The 18,489-nt window shown below is 39.5% G+C and overlaps 1 protein-coding gene and 1 pseudogene across 2 annotated transcripts in view; one reads left to right on the top strand and one right to left on the bottom strand.

Moving 5' to 3' along the window:
* The window catches only part of TEX11 (testis expressed 11), a 330,215-nt gene that overhangs the window by 256,673 nt on the left and 55,053 nt on the right, over positions 1-18,489 (bottom strand). For both annotated transcript variants that reach the window (XM_025372487.1, XM_025372486.1), the window contains 3 exons: positions 14,449-14,528; positions 5,467-5,547; positions 5,253-5,372 (listed from right to left, as the gene is read on the bottom strand). In XM_025372487.1, the coding sequence (XP_025228272.1) occupies positions 5,253-5,372; positions 5,467-5,547; positions 14,449-14,528 (281 nt within the window). The remainder of the gene's footprint in view (positions 1-5,252; positions 5,373-5,466; positions 5,548-14,448; positions 14,529-18,489) is intronic.
* LOC112615653 lies at positions 10,775-11,342 on the top strand (annotated as a pseudogene).

Below are 18,489 nucleotides of genomic sequence, written 5' to 3'. Positions count from 1 at the left end.
TTTGAGACAGAGTCTTGCTCTGTCGCCCAGGCTGGAGTGCAGTGGCCGGATCTCAGCTCACTGCAAGCTCCGCCTCCCGGGTTTACGCCATTCTCCTGCCTCAGCCTCCGGAGTAGCTGGGACTACAGGCGCCCGCTGCCTCGCCCGGCTAGTTTTTTTGTATTTTTTAGTAGAGACGGGGTTTCACCATGTTAGCCAGGATGGTCTCGATTTCCTGACCTCATGATCCGCCCGTCTCGGCCTCCCAAAGTGCTGGGATTACAGGCTTGAGCCACCGCGCCCAGCCCTGTTTACTTTTCAATCAAGTCTAAACATGATTACAGGTTACTCTTCACTAGGTGCCACCAAACCTCTTCCTAAACACTTTCAATTACCCCAGTACCTTTAGGAAAATATCAAAAGTATTTTTTCAAAGAGGTATATTTGGGCTTTCTCAACCTGGCCCTACTTACTTCTCCAGACTTAGCACTTATCGTGCCCTTGCAAAATACTTTCCTTCAGATAAACTGGTCACACTCTTCCTTAAACATGGCATGCACATTACTGCCTTATATGACTTTGTTCATGTGCAAACCTTTGCTCTGCCTGGAATATTCTGTGCCCTCTTCCCCACTTTCCTAAGTCTGTTTCTTCCTTCAAAGTTCAAATCATGCTCTAAATCCTGTGTGTCTTCCCCTACAACCCAGTCCACAATAATCTCCCCACTTTTCTACACTCTTGTAGTACTTGCCTGTACTAGTGTTTTTCAGTCTTTCACATTTTACATACTACTTGCCACTCTTTTGATAGGATGGGGGGAGGGGGGTAAAAAGATCAGAAAGGAATAATAGGGGGAGAGCAGATTCATTTGTACCACACACATTTACATAATATCTATTACGTGCTATGCACTATGCTAGAAGCTGACAATGCAGATTAATTTTTTTTACATTACTACTTTTTTAACTACTAGGAAAGATGGTGAACCAAAGTCCTTGATATAATAGAGAAAGCTGGCTTTCACTTGGCTTGTGTCTCCAGGATAGCCTCCATCGTAGTCTTTATAGGTAAGCTCATAGCCCCTTCCTCAGTGTGACCTTGTCAGCTTCTACAAATGGTCTCACTTTAAATAGGGGAGGGAGCAGAAGCAAAATATACGATCCTTGCATCTGCAGATGATGCACAATGCAGAAAGAGGCACTGTCAGTAACCAAGGGAAATGGGGAATTAGGAGAAACACCAAGATCTATAGTTATTTTTACAATTCCGAAAGATTACAGAAGAATAATCTGGCACATGCATACACAGAAAAGTATCCTTCACCTTGCAAGTGGATATAGGGATTGAGGAAAAATAAAATGTTAACAATTGTTAGGAAGGTGATGTGACCACTTTAGACAAAGTCTGTGTCCCACCTAACCTAAGTCATTCATTTGGCACTTAATATTTTCCTTTTTCCAGTTTTAGAACATGTACTTATGGCCTATCTCTCAAACTAGCTTATAATTTTCTTAAGGAAAATGACTATATATTATATCTCCACTCACACACAGCACTGAACACTGCATGTAGATCACTTATCTGTACAACTATTATAGTACCCAATTTTTTCTATCTTGTATATGCATCCTTTATCTCACCAACTAAACTATAATCCTTGAAGATAGGATATGTGATTGTTTGCATTACTCCACAAAACCTAGCATAGTAGTCTGTTCATAGAAGATATTCCTTGTCTGTTGAATAATTTAATAAATAATAAAGCAATTATCTAACTGGTTAAATGGTAGGTGCCTAGAAAAAGATAAGGCCTCTCAGCAGCTTTATTAGGACAGAGAAAACTCATTATCAAACACCGCTATTAACCGCCATTTTAAAGATGTCTTCTCCCAAGCAAATATCAACAAAACTCATAAACTCTAATGGTGAGAGTGTCTTAGAAATGAAAAATGAACTTACAGCAAAAGGAATTAGCCTTCACTTCAACTTCTGAAGATGTCATCACTTATCAAAGTCAAGAATTATATAGTTCTCATTACTGATTATAACAACTAACACTTTTAACCAGCTATATAAAGAAGATGCCATTTAGATATCAACATCCACCACACTGAAGAAATGCTACAAGACCTTCTGAAATCATAGGATCTTGGTGTTAAAAGGGACTTAAGGATCACAGTAGTCAAATTTCCTACCAAATGAAGGAATTCCTTCTGCAATGTATAATTATTAGGATACTCACATCTTTGCTTACAGTTTTCCAGTGAAAACAGACTTAGAATCTTGCAGGAAAGCTATTCCATTATACGATTACTATCGCTGATAAAAAGCTACTTACATAAAGCCACAGTTCGTCTTCCTAGAATTTCTACCATTGTTCTTCATTCTATCCTGTGGAGTTTAATTCCTTTTTAATACAATAGTCCTTAAAATATTCAAAGAGAGCTATCATTCCTACTGTCTTCTTTTTCTGAGACAAACATCACTATATTCTCCAAATATTTTTCATATGATATACTTTGTACACCAACTCAGTAATTTTAAAATGTGATGTCTAGAAGTTATCACAATATTCAAAATGTGAATTAACTACCTAGATGTGGACACTATGTATCTATTAACATAGCCTAGGGCCGTGCTAGCTTTTTTTGCAGCTACGTCACATCACTGATTTAAGTTTGAGCTTGTGGACAATTAAAATACATAGGTCTGGCCAGTCGCAGTGGCTCATGCCTGTAATTCCAGCACTTTGGGAGGGCAAGGTGGGAGGATCACTTGAGCCCAGGAGCTCAAGATAAGCCTAGACAACATAGTAAAACCCTACGTCTACCCAAAAAGTATATATATTTTTTTAACTAGCCAGGCACAGTGGCATACCCCCATAGTCCTACCTACTCGGGAGGCTGAGGGAGGAGGATCCCCTGAGCCCAGGAGGTTGAGGCTGCAGTGAGCTATGATTGGGCCACATTACTCCAGCCTGGGCAACAGAGCAAGATCCTGTCTGTAAAAGAACGACAAAAATACCACACATAGGTCTGGCCAGGCATGGTGGCTCACACCTATAATCCTAGCACTTTGAGAGGCCAAGGTGAGAGGACTGCTTGAGGCCAGGAGTTTGATACCAGCCTGGGAAACATAGCAAAAACCTCGTCTCTACAAAAAAAAAAAAAAAAATGATAAAAATAAATAAATGAGAGAAAATTAAACAACCTAAATAAATGAAAAGACATCCCAGGTTCATGGACCAGAACACAATATTCGTAAGATAACAATATCCCCCAAATTGTTCTATAAATTCAATCCCTATCAAAATTCCAGCTGGCTTCTGTGCACAAATTGAAAAGCTGATCCTAACATTCATATGGAAATGTAAGGGACCCAGAAAAGTCCAAACAAATGTTAAAAAGAACAAAACTGGAGGACTTGCAATTCCCAATTTCAAAACTTACTACATAGCTACAGTAATCAAGACAAGTGTGGTACCAGCATAAGGCTAGACATATAGACCAATGGAATAGAATCAAGAGTCCAGAAATAAACTCTTACACTTATGATAAGTTGATTTTTGACAAAGGTGCTAAGGTCATTCAATATGGGGAAAGAATAGTCTTCTCAACAAATGGTACTGGGACAATTGAATAGCCACATGCAAAAGAATGAAGTTAGATCTCTACTTCACATTATACCTGAAAATTTACTTAAAACGGACCACAGATCTAAGTGTAAGTGCTAAAACTATAAAATTTTTAGATGTAGAGAAATTGGAGCCCTCAGATACTACTGGGGGAAGTGTAATAAAATAGTTCAGCCACTATGGAAAACATTCTGGCAGTTTCTCAAAAGGTTAAACACAGACTTAGAGTTACCATGCTACCCAACAATTCCACCCCTAGTTATATACCAAAGAAAATTAAAAACATACATACACACACTGTAAATGAATGTTCACATTAGAATTATTCACAATAGACAAAAATTGGAAACAACTCAAATGTTCATCAATAGATGAATGGATAAACAAAACATGGCATATTCATACAGTGAAACATGCAACAACACTGATGAACCTTGAAAACAATTATGCTAAGTGAGAGAAGCTAATCGCAAAAGACCACTTATTGCATGATTATATTAACATGAAATGTCAAAAACAGGCGTATCTATGGAGACAGAAAATAAATTCACGGTTGTTAGAGCTAGGGTCAGAAGCAATGAGGAATGACTGCTAATGCTGATGGGGATTTCTTTTTGGGGTGACAAACATGTTTTAAACTTAGCTTGTAGTGAACATTGCACAATTCTGTGAATATACTAAATTACTGAATTATACAGTGTAAATGGGTGAATTTTATGGTATATGAATTGTATCTCAATAAATGTTACAAAATAAAAAGGGGACTTTTCTTTCTTGTTGTTATTTTGTTTGTTTTTTGAGACAGAGTCTAGCTTTGTCACTCAGGCTGGAGTGCAGTGGCACAGTCATAGCTCACTCATAGCTCAGTTTAACCTCAGACTCCTGGGCTCAAGGGATCTTTCTGCCTCAGACTCCGTAGTAGCCAGAACTACAGGTGCACACCACCAAGCCTGGCTAATTTTTTACTTTTATTTTTTGGTAGAGATGGGGGTCTTACTATGCTGCCCAGGTTGGTCTCCAATTCCTGAGCTCAAGCAATCTTTCCACTTCAGGCTCCCAAAGTGCTGGGATTACAGGCACAAGCCACCATGCCCAGCTGGGGATTTTTCATTTCCAAAATTGTGTAATAACAGAAAGCAAACTCATCATAGCTCAAATGCACACCTAAGTGTATGATGACAAAGAAATCCACAAGGTAAACAGAGGTAAAATATAACTTTAAACAGTGTGTGATCGCAGCAGACTTTTAGAAAGCATCAATAGACAACTCAGAACAACTGCAAATGAGAAGGCTCTTTTCAGGCAAATATTTTAGGCAGACTGTGAATGTAAGAGAGAGTCACAGAGACAGGTGTTTTAAGTAGGGACTGCTGCCATAAATAAATGACAGGTGTTACATGCAGGGGGTGAAAATGATGTTTAACTGTATATCAGTCTTCTCACCCTTAGCCACCCCATAGATTCCAATCAGCATTAGTAACATCACCTTCAGATATAACAGAGATAAAAACGTCAAATTAGTATCCTATAAAAGGCCAGTGACATCTGACTTTCTTCCAATAGGTAATATATCATCTCTTTTACATTTACATATGGAAAAAATGCCCCACTGGAAGACCCTGGTGCCCATGATACCTACAGACTCTGCTTGGTAAGAAAGCACTCTGAAGTGGTCTCTCTCAACAGTAATCTTCTCCATGATCAAATCAGCCTCAGGGGAGCTCCTTTGAATTAATTTGATGTATAATTGCTCCAGACTCTGAAAAATAAAACCACAGTACAATGTACCAATGACAATAACCACAGATGTTACTACTAATAATTGCCTCAGCTAAAAATCAATGGTAACTTACGGCCACAGCAGCTTGAAAACATTCATCAGCGATTAGAAAATTTCCAACATCCAACCATTCTCTTCCTATTCTTATATTCATCTAGAAGAGAGAAATTAGAAAATCATTTTTAAAAATTCATACCTCCACCAAATTGGTTGGGGAATACTGGAGAAAATACTGAATCCTCTGTCCATATTCAGTCATGTAACTCACAGAAAACAAAAAGCAACAGTTAGCATTTGTTAGAGTTCTGTGTTCTACTTTGAACTCCACAATTTAAGAGAAATGGTCATTAAGACAAAAATAATAGCAGAAATTAATAGACTTAAAAACACATCTTCTGAGGAAATATTAAAAGAAAACATTGAGGTAACTTAGGAAGAGAAAGTTTTGAAAAACTTAATGCTTCACATACTTGAAGAAAGGTATATGATAAGCATTAGACTACTGGAGTTCTAGTTTTTAATTCCATCTGCAATAAAATTTGGATTAATCCAACAAATGTTTATTAAGTACCTTTACATTCAGTCTCACTGAAGGAGCTCACAGTATTGTAACTGGTAGATATCCCAACATGCACAAAAATGCAAAATGTGGAAACAGCCCTGGATGTGAACAGTAGGAACATCAGGCAGTAGGCCTCCCTAAGAAAGGATCTTCCTCCCTCCTTTCCAGAAAGGAACAGAGAGTACAATTACTTTGGCTGGACAGAAACAGAGTTCTAGGTGGCTGACAACACAAGTTAATGAAAAACATCCAGTCCTACCTCTTCATCAGTCACTGGATTCAGGTTATAGTACACAGTGTGACACCATATTCATAGAAGATCATCACAGAATTTCAAATCAAATATGAGCAAGAATTACCAAACAATTGAGGGAAACCAATGCCATGAAAGGACATCACACTCAACAACAGAATATCTGAGAAAATAGAATTGAGAGAGCTAGCAGATGGAAACATACAGAGATATAAAATTATAATCCACAGAGTTAAATAATAGTCACAATCAATAACATGCCTTTTCAGTTTTCATTATTTGGGATCAACAAAGCTAAAAATGCAAATGTTAGAGGTGACAGAAGGTGGAAGGTTAAAGGGAAAGAGAGACAGAAAGAATGGAAATATCCTCACAAAGTAGCAAGTAAAGAGATAAACTCCAAATCTGATTTTTTTTAAAAAAAGAAAGAAAAGTTTAAATACATGACTTGGGCTGAGCATGGTGTGGCTCACGCCTGTAATCCTAGCCCTTTGTGAGGCTGAGGTGAAAGGATAACTTCAGGCCAGGAATTCGAGACCGGCCTGAGCAACATAATATAGCAAGACCCTGTCTCTATAAAAAATTTAAAAATTAGTTGGGCATGGTGGTGCACACCTGTGGTCTCAGCTACTAAGGAGGCTGAGGCAGGAAGATCGCTTGAGCCTGGGAGGTGAAGGCTGCAGTGAGCCATGATCACGCCACTGCACTCCATCCTGGACGACAGGCAATGTGACTCTGTCTCAAAAAAAAAAAAAAAAAAATTTATATATATATATATATATATATATATATAATTTTAGGCCAGGCACCGTGGCTCATGCCTGTAATCCCAGCACTTTGAGAGGCCGAGGTGGACGGATTTCTTAAGCTCAGGAGTTCGAGACCAGCCTGGGCAACATGGTGAGACCCCCCCCATCTCTACTAAAAATACAAAAAAATTATCTGGGCATGGTGGTGCGCACCTGTGGTCCCAGCTACTTGGGAGGCTGAGATGGGAAGATCGCTTGAGCCCAGGGTGCCAAGGTTGCAGTGAGCCAAGATCGCGCCATTGAACTCTAGCCTGGGTGACAGAGCAAGATCCTATCTCAAAAAAAGTATACTTTTAAAATACATACATATATACAAAAAATTATATGCATGTGTATATAAAATATATACAATTTAAAGTTTTAAAAGACAGCCAACAGATAAATTTAAAATAGTATAATATAATTAACAAAAATTGAGAGAGGATGGTGGAGGTAACATGATATAATATGAGATAAATCCTCATCCATTATAATAGCAAATAAATAGATCATAAATAAAGCTGATAAATCAATAATTAGTTACTGGCCAGGCATAGTGGCTCACGTCTGTAACCCTAGCACTTTGGGAGGCCGAGGCGGGTGGATAGCCTGAGCTCAGTAATTTGAGACCAGCCTGGGCAACAACCAGCAAAACCTCATCTCTACTAAAAATACAAAAAATTAGCTGGGCGTGGTGGTGCATGCCTGTAGTCCCAGCTACTCAAGAGACTGAGGCACAAGAATCGCTTGAGCCCTGAAGGTGGAGGTTGCAGTGAGCTGAGATCATGCCACTGCACTCCAGCTTGGGCGACAGAGTGAGACCCTGTCTCAAAAAAAAAAAAAAAAAAAAAAAAAAGAAAGAAAAAAAAGAATTAGTTATTGTTACAAGCAGAATTATGTCCCTTCAAAATCCTACACTGTAGCCCTAACCTCCAACACCTCAGAATGTAACTGTATTTATAGATAGGGGCTTTAAGAAAGGATTGCATTAAAATGAGGCCATTAGGGCAGGCCCTAATTTCATCTAACTGATATCCTTATAACCAGAGGAAATTTGGACACACAAATGGACACAAAGAATGAGCACACACAGAGGAAAGGCCGTGTGAGAGGACACAGCAAAAAGGTGGACATCCACAAGCCAAGGAAAGAGTACTCAGAAGAAATCAAACCTGCTGATACCTTGATCTTGAACTTCTAGCCTTCAAAACTGTGAGAAAATAAATATCTGTTGTTTAAGCCAACCAACCTGTGATATTTTGTTATGGCAGCCCTCCCAAACCAATACAGTGATACAAGCATGTAACTAAGATACATAGAGAGAACCATGAGAGTGGAAACAGAAATGGTTACAGTAATAGCCTTAAAAGTGGCTAAGACATACGCACAAGGCAATTCATTGCAGCACCCAAATGTCTATCAAGGGAGACTGGTTGAACGTAATAAGGTACATACAGCAACTGAAATACAGGTATTAAAAATAAGGAATATTTCTTTTTATTATTATTATTATACTTTAAGTTCTAGGGTACATGTGCATAATGTGCAGGTTTGTTACATATGTATACTTGTGCCATGTTGCTGTGCTGCACCCATCAACTCGTCAGCACCCATCAACTCGTCCTTTACATCAGGTATAACTCCCAATGCAATCCACCCCTCCCTCCTCCCCATAATAGGCCCCAGTGTGTGATGTTCCCCTTCCCGAGTCCAAGTGTTCTCATTGTTCAGTTCCCACCTATGAGTGAGAGCATGCAGTGTTTGGTTTTCCGTTCTTGTGATAGTTTGCTGAGAATGATGGTTTCCGGCTGCATCCATGTCCCTACAAAGGACACAAACTCATCCTTTTTTATGGCTGCATAGTATTCCATGGTGTATGTGTGCCACATTTTCTTAATCCAGTCTGTCACTGATGGACATTTGGGTTGATTCCAAGTCTTTGCTATTGTGAATAGTGCCGCAATGAACATACGTGTGCATGTGTCTTTATAGCAGCATGATTTATAATCCTTTGGGTATATACCCAGTAATGGGATGGCTGGGTCATATGGTACTTCTATTTCTAGATCTTTGAAGAATCGCCATACTGTTTTCCATAATGGTTGAACTAGCTTACAATCCCACCAACAGTGTAAAAGTGTTCCTATTTCTCCACATCCTCTCCAGCACCTGTTGTTTCCTGACTTTTTAATGATTGCCATTCTAACTGGTGTGAGATGGTATCTCATTGTGGTTTTGATTTGCATTTCTCTGATGGCCAGTGATGACGAGCATTTTTTCATGTGTCTGTTGGCTGTATGCATGTCTTCTTTTGAGAAATGTCTGTTCATATCCCTTGCCCACTTTTTGATGGGGTTGTTTGTTTTTTTCTTGTAAATTTGTTTAAGTTCTTTGTAGGTTCTGGATATTAGCCCTTTGTCAGATGAGAAAAAATAAGGAATATTTCTACATATTTCTATGGAGTAATCCCTAGGATATAATGTTAAATAAGGGGGGAAAATATCAGGTGAAGAGGCTGGGCGCGGTGGCTCACGCCTGTAATCCCAGCACGTTGGGAGGCCGAGGTGGGTGGATCACAAGGTCAGGAGTTCGAGACCAGCCTGGCCAATATGGTGAAACCCCATCTCTATTAAAAATACAAAAAAATTAGCCGGGCGTGGTGGCAGGTGCCTGTAATCCCAGCTACTCGGGAGGCTGAGGCAGGAGAATCACTTGAACCCGGGAGGTGGTGGTTGCAGTGAGTCGAAATCATGCCACTGCACTCCAGCCTGGGTGACTGAGCGAGACTCCATCTAAAACAAAACAAAACAAAAACAACAACAACAACAACAACAACAACAACAAATCAGGTGAAGAAGAGTATATATGGAATATTACCATTTATCTAAGAAAATGGGGGAATGAGGGGAGATATGAGTATATACTTGCCTGCTTATATCTGAACACATACTTTATATAAATTTTGTACATATGTTTTAAAATATTTTATATTTTAATATAATATATATTTATATATAATATAAAAATACATTATATAATCCCTTACATGAAATGGTGTAATATTTGCATATAACCTATACACATCCTCCCATGTACTATAAATCATCTCTAGATGATTTAATATAATATAAATGCTATGTGAATAGTTGTTATACTGTATTTTTATTTGTATTTTTTATTGTATTGTTATCTTCATAAGACTTTTTGGTAATATTTTCAATCCATGATTGGCTGAATCCAAGGATTCAGAAACATACTGCCTATAAATTATTCTGACAAATATCAAACCTGAATCAGAACAAGCTTGTAGATCTAATTATCAGTTTATAGAAAACAAGGGTTAGAGGAAACAATGGACTATTAAGTGACACCATGAGGATGCACCAGAACCCAGAATTTAGAAAACTCTGTAGGACAACCTCATTTCTTCAACAAATAAATCTGTTCAACAGATTTTTTAAAAAAAAAAAAAAAAAAAAAGAGAAGAAAACATGTAGTTTCATTAAAACAGACATATTAACAAAATACAAAGTATGGATTATCTTTGGTCCTGATTTTAAGAAACCAATTGGAGAGGGGGTGGGAGGACTAGATATTTGATTTGGGGAAATCTTTGTTAGGTTTTATCAAGTGTGATAAAGTGAACTGGGTTTGTTGAATATAAAAATACATTGTCTTGGGGGACGTGGGGAAGCATTGGGACACAATTACAGGGTTGGGCAGGCCCCATCTGGTAGGAGTTCATGGGTGAGTCCTGGGTCCCCTGCTTGCTGAGGAGATGGATAAAGATGGGCTTCCTCTCGTGGGAGTCAGGCATAGACTTGATCAAGGTGCCAGCTATTCAACAGAAAAGAATGGTGACTTTTCTAAACCAAATTGTGGTGCACACTGTATAGTTCCTTAACTGCTCTTCTACATTTAGTGAGGAAAAACTGGCAAACCTTTATCTTTTTATCCAGAAAATTATATTGTAGATGCAAAGTTGTCATCTATACCAGGCCTAGATGATGGCACATTTGAAGTATCTCCTTAAAGTGCCACTAATGTCACAAATGGATCACGTTCTGAAGTCACCTCAGGGTAATAACAGCAGGACAGTACATAAGACTCTGGACCACAGGAAAGTCAAGTATTAGCAGGAAATAACTGTAGCTAAAGATTCAAGATATGTCATATATCTCAAAATGGTTCAAGTGAGTGTACCAGTGATGGCAATAAGAAACAAAATGATATCAGAAGGACTAGACCCAGATCTTCTTGAGACGTCAGATGCTCCAGTGCCTGATGGCAAAAGTGAAAAAACTGCAGAACAAAGTTCAGATAGCAAATCTTCTTTTAGTGACTAAGCTTAATTTTGATAAGAATTACATGTGCATGCGTATTGCAAAATCATGGAACCAACCCAAATGCCCATCAATCAACAAGTGGATTAAAAAACTGTGGTATATATATACAACTGAATACTATGCAGCCATAAAAAGGAATGAATTAACAGCATTTACAGTGACCTGGATGAGATTGGAGACTATTATTCTAAGTGAAGTAACTCAGGAATGGAAAACCAAACATCTTATGTTCTCACTGACATGTGGGAGCTAAGCTATGAGGATGCAAAGACATAACAATGATACAATGGACTTTGGGGATTTGGAGGGAAGAGTGGGAGTGGGGCAAGGGATAAAAGACTATAAATATGATGTCTTGTATACTGCTTGGGTGATGGGTGCACCAAAAATCTCACAAATCACCACTAAAGAACTTACTCATGGACGGATGCAGTGGCTCATGCCTGTAATCCCAGCACTTTGGGAGGCCAAGGTAGGTGGATCACGAGGTCAGGAGTTCAAGACCAGCCTGGCCAAGATGGTGAAACTCCATCTCTACTAAAAATACAAAAATTCGCCAGGTGCAGTGGCAGGCGCCTGTAATCCCAGCTTCTCAGGAGGCTGAGGCAGGAGAATTGCTTGAACCCGGGTAGCAGAGGTTGCAGTGAGCCAAGATCATGCCACTGCACTCCAGCCTGGGCGACAGAGTGAGACTCCATCTCAAGAAAAAAAAAAAAAGAACTTATGTAACCAAATACCACCTATACCCCAATAATTTGTGGAAAAATAGAAAATAAATAAATAAATAAATGTGTTGGGGTACATTTACATTCTATAAGAGATTGAACTCTCCTAGTTCTAAAAATATCAAATGGCCATGTATACACCACCAAGCTTCCTCTATGTTTTAAAAAATTAAGCATTACAAGCTGAAAAAGAAATACATTGTCTTTTAGAAACACATACTGAAATATTTATGGGCAAAATTATACATTTTGAATTTGCTTAAAAATAATCCAGTGGGTTGGTCAGGCGCAGTGGTGGCTCACGCCTATAATCCCAAAACTTTGAGAGGCCAAGGTGGGCGGATCACCTGAGATCAGGAGTTCGTGACCAGCCTGGCCAACATGGTGTAACTCCGTCTCTACTAAAAACACAAAAATCAGCCGGGTGTGGTGGGTGGGTGCCCGTAATTCCAGATACTCAGGAGGCTGAGGCAGGAGAATCACCTGAACCCAGGAGGCAGGGGTTACAGTGAGCTGAGATCATGCCACTGCACTCCAGCCAGGGTGACACAGCAAGACTCTATCTCAAAAAAAAATTAAAAATAATAAAAATAATGCAGTGGGGCCAGGGGTTTGCTATTCGAGGAGATATAGAAGAAACAAGAGTGGCTATGAGTTGATGATTACTCTAACTGAGTGATGGGTAAATGGGGGGAATCACTGTACTATCTTACCTGTTTTATATATGTCTGAGCTTTTACAAAATAAAGTATTTTAAAACACTGGGAAAAATATTTTTCTACTAAAAAAATGTATTTGCCCTAAGGAGCAAGAGAACAGATAAGGCTGGGTGCAGTGTCTCACTCTTGTAATCCCAGCACTTTGGGAGGCCGAGGCAGGTGGATCACTTGAGGTCAGGAGTTCGAGACCAGCCTGGCCAACATGGTGAAACCCTGTCTCTACTTCAAAAAAAAAAAAAAAAAAAAAAAAAATTGGCCTGACATGGTGGCACACCTGTAATCCCAGTTACTCGGGAAGCTGAGGCAGGAGAACCACTTGAACCCGAGAGGTGGAGGCTGCAGTGAGCCGAGATCATGTCATTGCACTCCAGTCTGGGCTAGAGTGAGACCCTGTCAAAAAAAAAAAAAAAAGAGAGAGAGAACAGATAGAGAGGGATGGAGCAGAAAATCACTTTTTATTACTTTAATTACTTTTCTGAACAACTTAATTTTACATAAACATACATTTGTATTTTGGGGGGTGGAAATAAATGTTTACAAAATTAATCTTTTAGGCCGGGCGCAGTGGCTCACGCCTGTAATCCCAGCACTTTGGGAGGCCGAGGTGGGCAGATCACTTGAGGTCAGGAGTTCAAGACCAGCCTGGCCAACATGGTGAAACCCTGTCTCTACCAAAAATACAAAAATTAGCCGGGCGTGGTGGCGCATGCCTGTAATCCCAGCTACTCGGGAGGCTGAGGCAGGAGAATTGCTTGAACCTAGGAGATGGAGGTTGCAGTGAGCTCAGATCACACCACTGCATTCCAGCCAGGGTGACTCCTTCTCAAAATAAAATTTTTTTAAAAATCTTCTAAATAACAGAAATGTAAGAGGGAGACTTCCACTTTCAGCCATGATGGAATAGCTCAATTCAAACTGACTGTCCCACTCTAAACAACCCTAAAAGCTGGAGAAACTATAACTGTGTGAAGGCACTGGAGTGGCTACAATCTTTGAAATAAGGAAAACACGCAAGGTGAACCCTGAGTTCAACTCAGTTTTATCATATTATATATGATACAGGATTTATCAGGCTGTTGTCATAGCATTTTACATGGACAAATTCTACCACTATGTACTTATGCATACATTTTACAGTTTACAAAGCATTTTTCACAAAAACTCTAATTTTAACTCTATAACACTCTAAGGTAGATATTACCATTTTCATTTTACAAATGAGAAAACTAAGTAATCTTCCAATGTCACATAGCTAGTCAGTGGCAGACCTAACCTAGGTCTTCAGACTTCAAATCCTGTACTCTTTTCCTTATTTACTTAGTGCTTCAAATTTTTCATTTGAAAAACTCATTTAGAACTAAGTATTACCATTCCCTTAGATGAAGAAACAGTTACTCTATCAAGTTAGAGGTGAGAAAAGTAAAAAATAAATCATCAACCCAGAATTATAAGTTCAGTGTTTGGTTCATTGAACCACTATAATAACTACAGTATTCTGAGAACTTTAACTGTAGTAAATATATCATTATAAAAGGAACACCACCAAAAAAGGATAGCACTAAAAGATTCAGCCCCCTTCTGGTTTCACACTAACTTTAACCATTTTCATAGAAGTAACAACCATCTCATTTCATCTCCACTTTCTCCTAAATTAAGACTTACCATAATCAGTCGTTGAATACCTTGTTCTGAGGCAAATGAGGCTTCACACATACTCAGCAACTTGCAAGCAACATAATGTACTGCAAAACAGTAATTAGGCAATGATAAACACAAAACATTCATTCTCCTTTTATATACACCAATAAAGATAAAAGATGATTGAAAGGAAGCCAGTTTTGTTATTAAAAATAAAAATCGTAAAAGCCTTTTTAAAAAATCAGTTTTCAAAAGTAAATGACCTGAAACTTATTAAATGGATCATTTACTGAATGCTTCAGTAAGAGATTTATTTATTTATTTATTTATTTATTTATTTATTTTTGAGACAGAGTCTCACTCTGTCGCCCAGGCTGGAGTGCAGTGACGTGTGATCTTGGCTCACCACAGCCTCCGCCTCCCGGGTTCCAGTGATTCCCCTGCCTCAGCCTCCCGCGTAGCTGGGATTACAGGCGTGCGCCACCACGCCCAGCTGATTTTTGTATTTTTAGTAGAGACGGGGACTCAGGTCTCGAACTCCTGACCTCTGGTGATCCACCCGCCTTGGCCTCCCAAAGTGCTGGGATTACAGGTGTGAGCCACTGTGCCCAGCCTAGAGAGATATTTAATACTTAAATTTTAATTTCTTAAAGCCTTAAGTCCCAAAGACTCACTAAAAATACCTGATTCCACATGATGCTCTTGTGTATACCATGTTAACAGAAAAATAATTCTAAATTCAATTGACCTAAAGCTATTCGACATCTGACAAAATCTCTGGACATCAGAATAGTTTTTTATTTTTCTCCTAAAACGTGAAACTTTCTAAATATATATATATATATATATAATTTTTTTCTGTAGAGAGGGGTACAGAATACAGTGGCATGATCATAGCTCGCTGTAGCCTCAAATTCCTGGGCCCAAGAAATCCTCCCACCTCAGCCTCCCAAAGTGCTGGGATTACAGGTGTGAGCCACCACAACTGGCCTAAACATACTCTTTTCTGTAGATGTCATAACAGTTCTTAAAGGAAATTTAGAAAATACAGACAACTTCATTATATAGCTCATTTTCTTTGAAAATAGGGAAGTTTGAATAATTATAACCTCTTTATTTCTCTAGTTTATTTCAGCATAAAACATATTCAAGTTTTAAAATACAGCTTCACAAATAAATGAACTAGTTACCTTTATGTTAGATGTCAGCAGCCATTCTACCTATGCTAACACCACTTCTAATTAATAGTCCTTTGAAAAAAAGATTTGCCTAGCAGAAATTACAGGGTAATTGAAATGGTCAGTTTTCTATTGCCCATCATAAAGTGTAAAATCTATTCATCACTTAACAAAATTAATTTGTTCTATAAACCACTTTTGGTAAAATAATTACTAATCGTATATTTATACTAACTTCAATTTCCAGTTCTGAAAATTTTTGAAAGTGTTTCTTTTTGGCTGGACACAGTGGCTCACACCTATAATCCCAACACTTTAAGAGGCTGATGTGGGTAAATCACCTGAGCTCAGGAGTTCAAGACCAGCCTGACCAACAAGGTGTAACCACGTCTCTAGTAAAAATAGAAAAAAAAAAAAAAAACTAGCCGGGAGTGGTGGTGCATGCCTGCAATCCCAGCTACTAGAGAGACTGAGGCAGGAGAATCTCTTCAACCTGGGAGGCGGAAGTTGCAGTGAGCTGAGATCATGCCATTGCACTCTAGCCTGGGCAATAAGAACACAACTCCAACTCCAACTCAAAAAAAAAAAAAGAAGAAGAAAAGGTGAAGTTTGGACTGGGTGGAACTCAACACAATGCGACAAAGCAGCTGTGGCCAGACTGCCTCTCTAGATTCCTCCTCACTGGGCAAGGCATCTCTGAAAGAAAGGCAGCAGCCCCAGTCAGGGTCTTATAGATAAAACTCCCATCACCCTGGGACAGAGCACCTGGAGGAAGGGGCATCTGTGGGCACAGCTTCAGTGAACTTAAACTTTCCTGCCTGCCGGCTCTGAAGAGAGCACCTGATCCTGACAAGGAGGATTCTCCCAGCACAGCACTCAAGCTCTGCCAAGGGACAGACTGCCTCCTCAAGCGGGTCCCTGACCCTGGTGCCTCCTGACTGGGAGAGACCTCCCAACAGGGATCTAGAAAAACCTCATACAGAAGAGTTCCAGCTGGCATCAGGCTGGTGCCCCTCTGGGACAAAGCTTCCAGAGGAAGGAGCAGGCAGCAATCTTTGCTGTTCTGTAGCTTCCACTGGTGATAACCAGGTGAACAGGGTCTGTAGTGGACCTCCAGCAAACTGCAGCAGACCTGCAGAAGAGGGGCCTGACTCTTAGAAGAAAAACTAACAAACGGAAAGCAACAACATCAACATCAATAAAAAGGACCCCCACACAAAAACCCCATCCAAAGGTCACCAGCCTCAAAGATCAAAAAGGTAGATAAATCCACAAAGATGAGGAAAAACCAGTGCAAAAATGTTGAAAATTCCCAAAACCAGAATGCCTCTTCCCCTCAAAATGATCACAACTCCTCTCCAGCAAGGGCACAAAACTGGACAGAGAATGAGTTTGACAAATTGACAGAAGTAGGCTTCAGAAGGTGGGTATAACAAATTCCTCTGAGCTAAAGGAGCATGTTCTACCCAATGCAAGGAAACTAAGAACCTTGATAAAAGGTTACAGGAACTGCTAACTAGAATAACCAGTTTAGAGGGGAACATAAATGAACTGATGAGCTGAAAAACAGCAGGAGAACTTCGTGAAGCATACACAAGTATCAACAGCCAAATCAATCAAGCAGAAGAAAGGATGTCAGAGACTGAAGATCAACTTACTGAAATAAGGCATGAAGACAAGATTAGAGAAAAAAGAGTGAAAAGGAACAAACGAAGCCTCCAAGAAATATGGGACTATGTGAAAAGACCAAACGTACGATTGATTGATGTACCTGAAAGTGACGGGGAGAATGGAATCAAGTTGAAAAACACAATTCAGGATATTATCCAGGAGAACTTCCCCAACCTGGCAAGACAGGCTAACATTCAAATTCAGGAAATATGGAGAACACCACTAAGATACTCCTCAAGAAGAGCAACCCCAAGACACATAATCATCAGATTCTCCAAGGTTGAAACAAAGGAAAATATATTAAGGGCAGCCAGAGAGAAAGGTCAGGTTACCCACAAAGGGAAACCTATCAGAATAACAGTGGATCTCTCTGCAGAAACCCTACAAGCCAGAAGACAGTGGGGGCCAATATTCAACATTCTTAAAGAAAAGAATTTTCAGCCGGGTGCAGTGGCTCACACCTGTAATCCCAGCACTTTAGGAGGCCGAGGTAGGAGGATCACAAGGTCAGGAGTTCAAGACCTGCCTGGCCAATATGGTGAAACCCTGTCTATACTAAAAATACCAAAAAAAAAAATTAGCTGGGCATGGTGGCACATGCCTGTAGTCTCAGCTGCTCAGGAGGCTAAGGCAGAAGAATCACTTGGACCCGGGAGGCGGAAGTTGCAGTGAGCCGAGATCACGCCACTGCACTCCAGCCTGGGCAACAGAATGAGACGCCATCTCAAAAAAAAAGAAAGAAAGAAAAGAAAAAAAGAAAGAAAGAAAAGAAAAGAATTTTCAACTCAGAATTTCATATCCAGCCAAAATAAGTTTCATAAGCAAAAGAGATTTCCAAACAAGCAAATGCTGTCGGATTTTGTGACCACCAGGCCTACCTTACAAGAGCTCCTGAAGGAAGCACTAAATATGGAAAGGAAAAACCAGTACCAGCCACTGCAAAAACACACCAAAATATAAAGACCAAGGACACTATGAAGAAACTGCATTAACTAATGGGCAAAATAACCAGCTAGCATCATGATGACAGGATCAAATTCACACATAACAATATTAACCTTAAATGTAAATAGGCTAAATGCCCCAATTAAAAGACACAGACTGGCAAATTGGATAGTCAAGACCCATCAGTGTGCTGTATTCAGGAGACCCATCTCACGTGCAAAGACACACATAGGCTCAAAATAAAGGGATGGAGGAATATTTACCAAACAAA

The sequence above is a fragment of the Theropithecus gelada genome, chromosome X (genome assembly GCF_003255815.1).
Source record: "Theropithecus gelada isolate Dixy chromosome X, Tgel_1.0, whole genome shotgun sequence".
In the NCBI taxonomy this organism is placed as follows: domain Eukaryota; kingdom Metazoa; phylum Chordata; class Mammalia; order Primates; family Cercopithecidae; genus Theropithecus; species Theropithecus gelada.
Note: the sequence above shows the minus strand (reverse complement) of the source record. Positions and strands in the feature narration are given on the sequence as shown.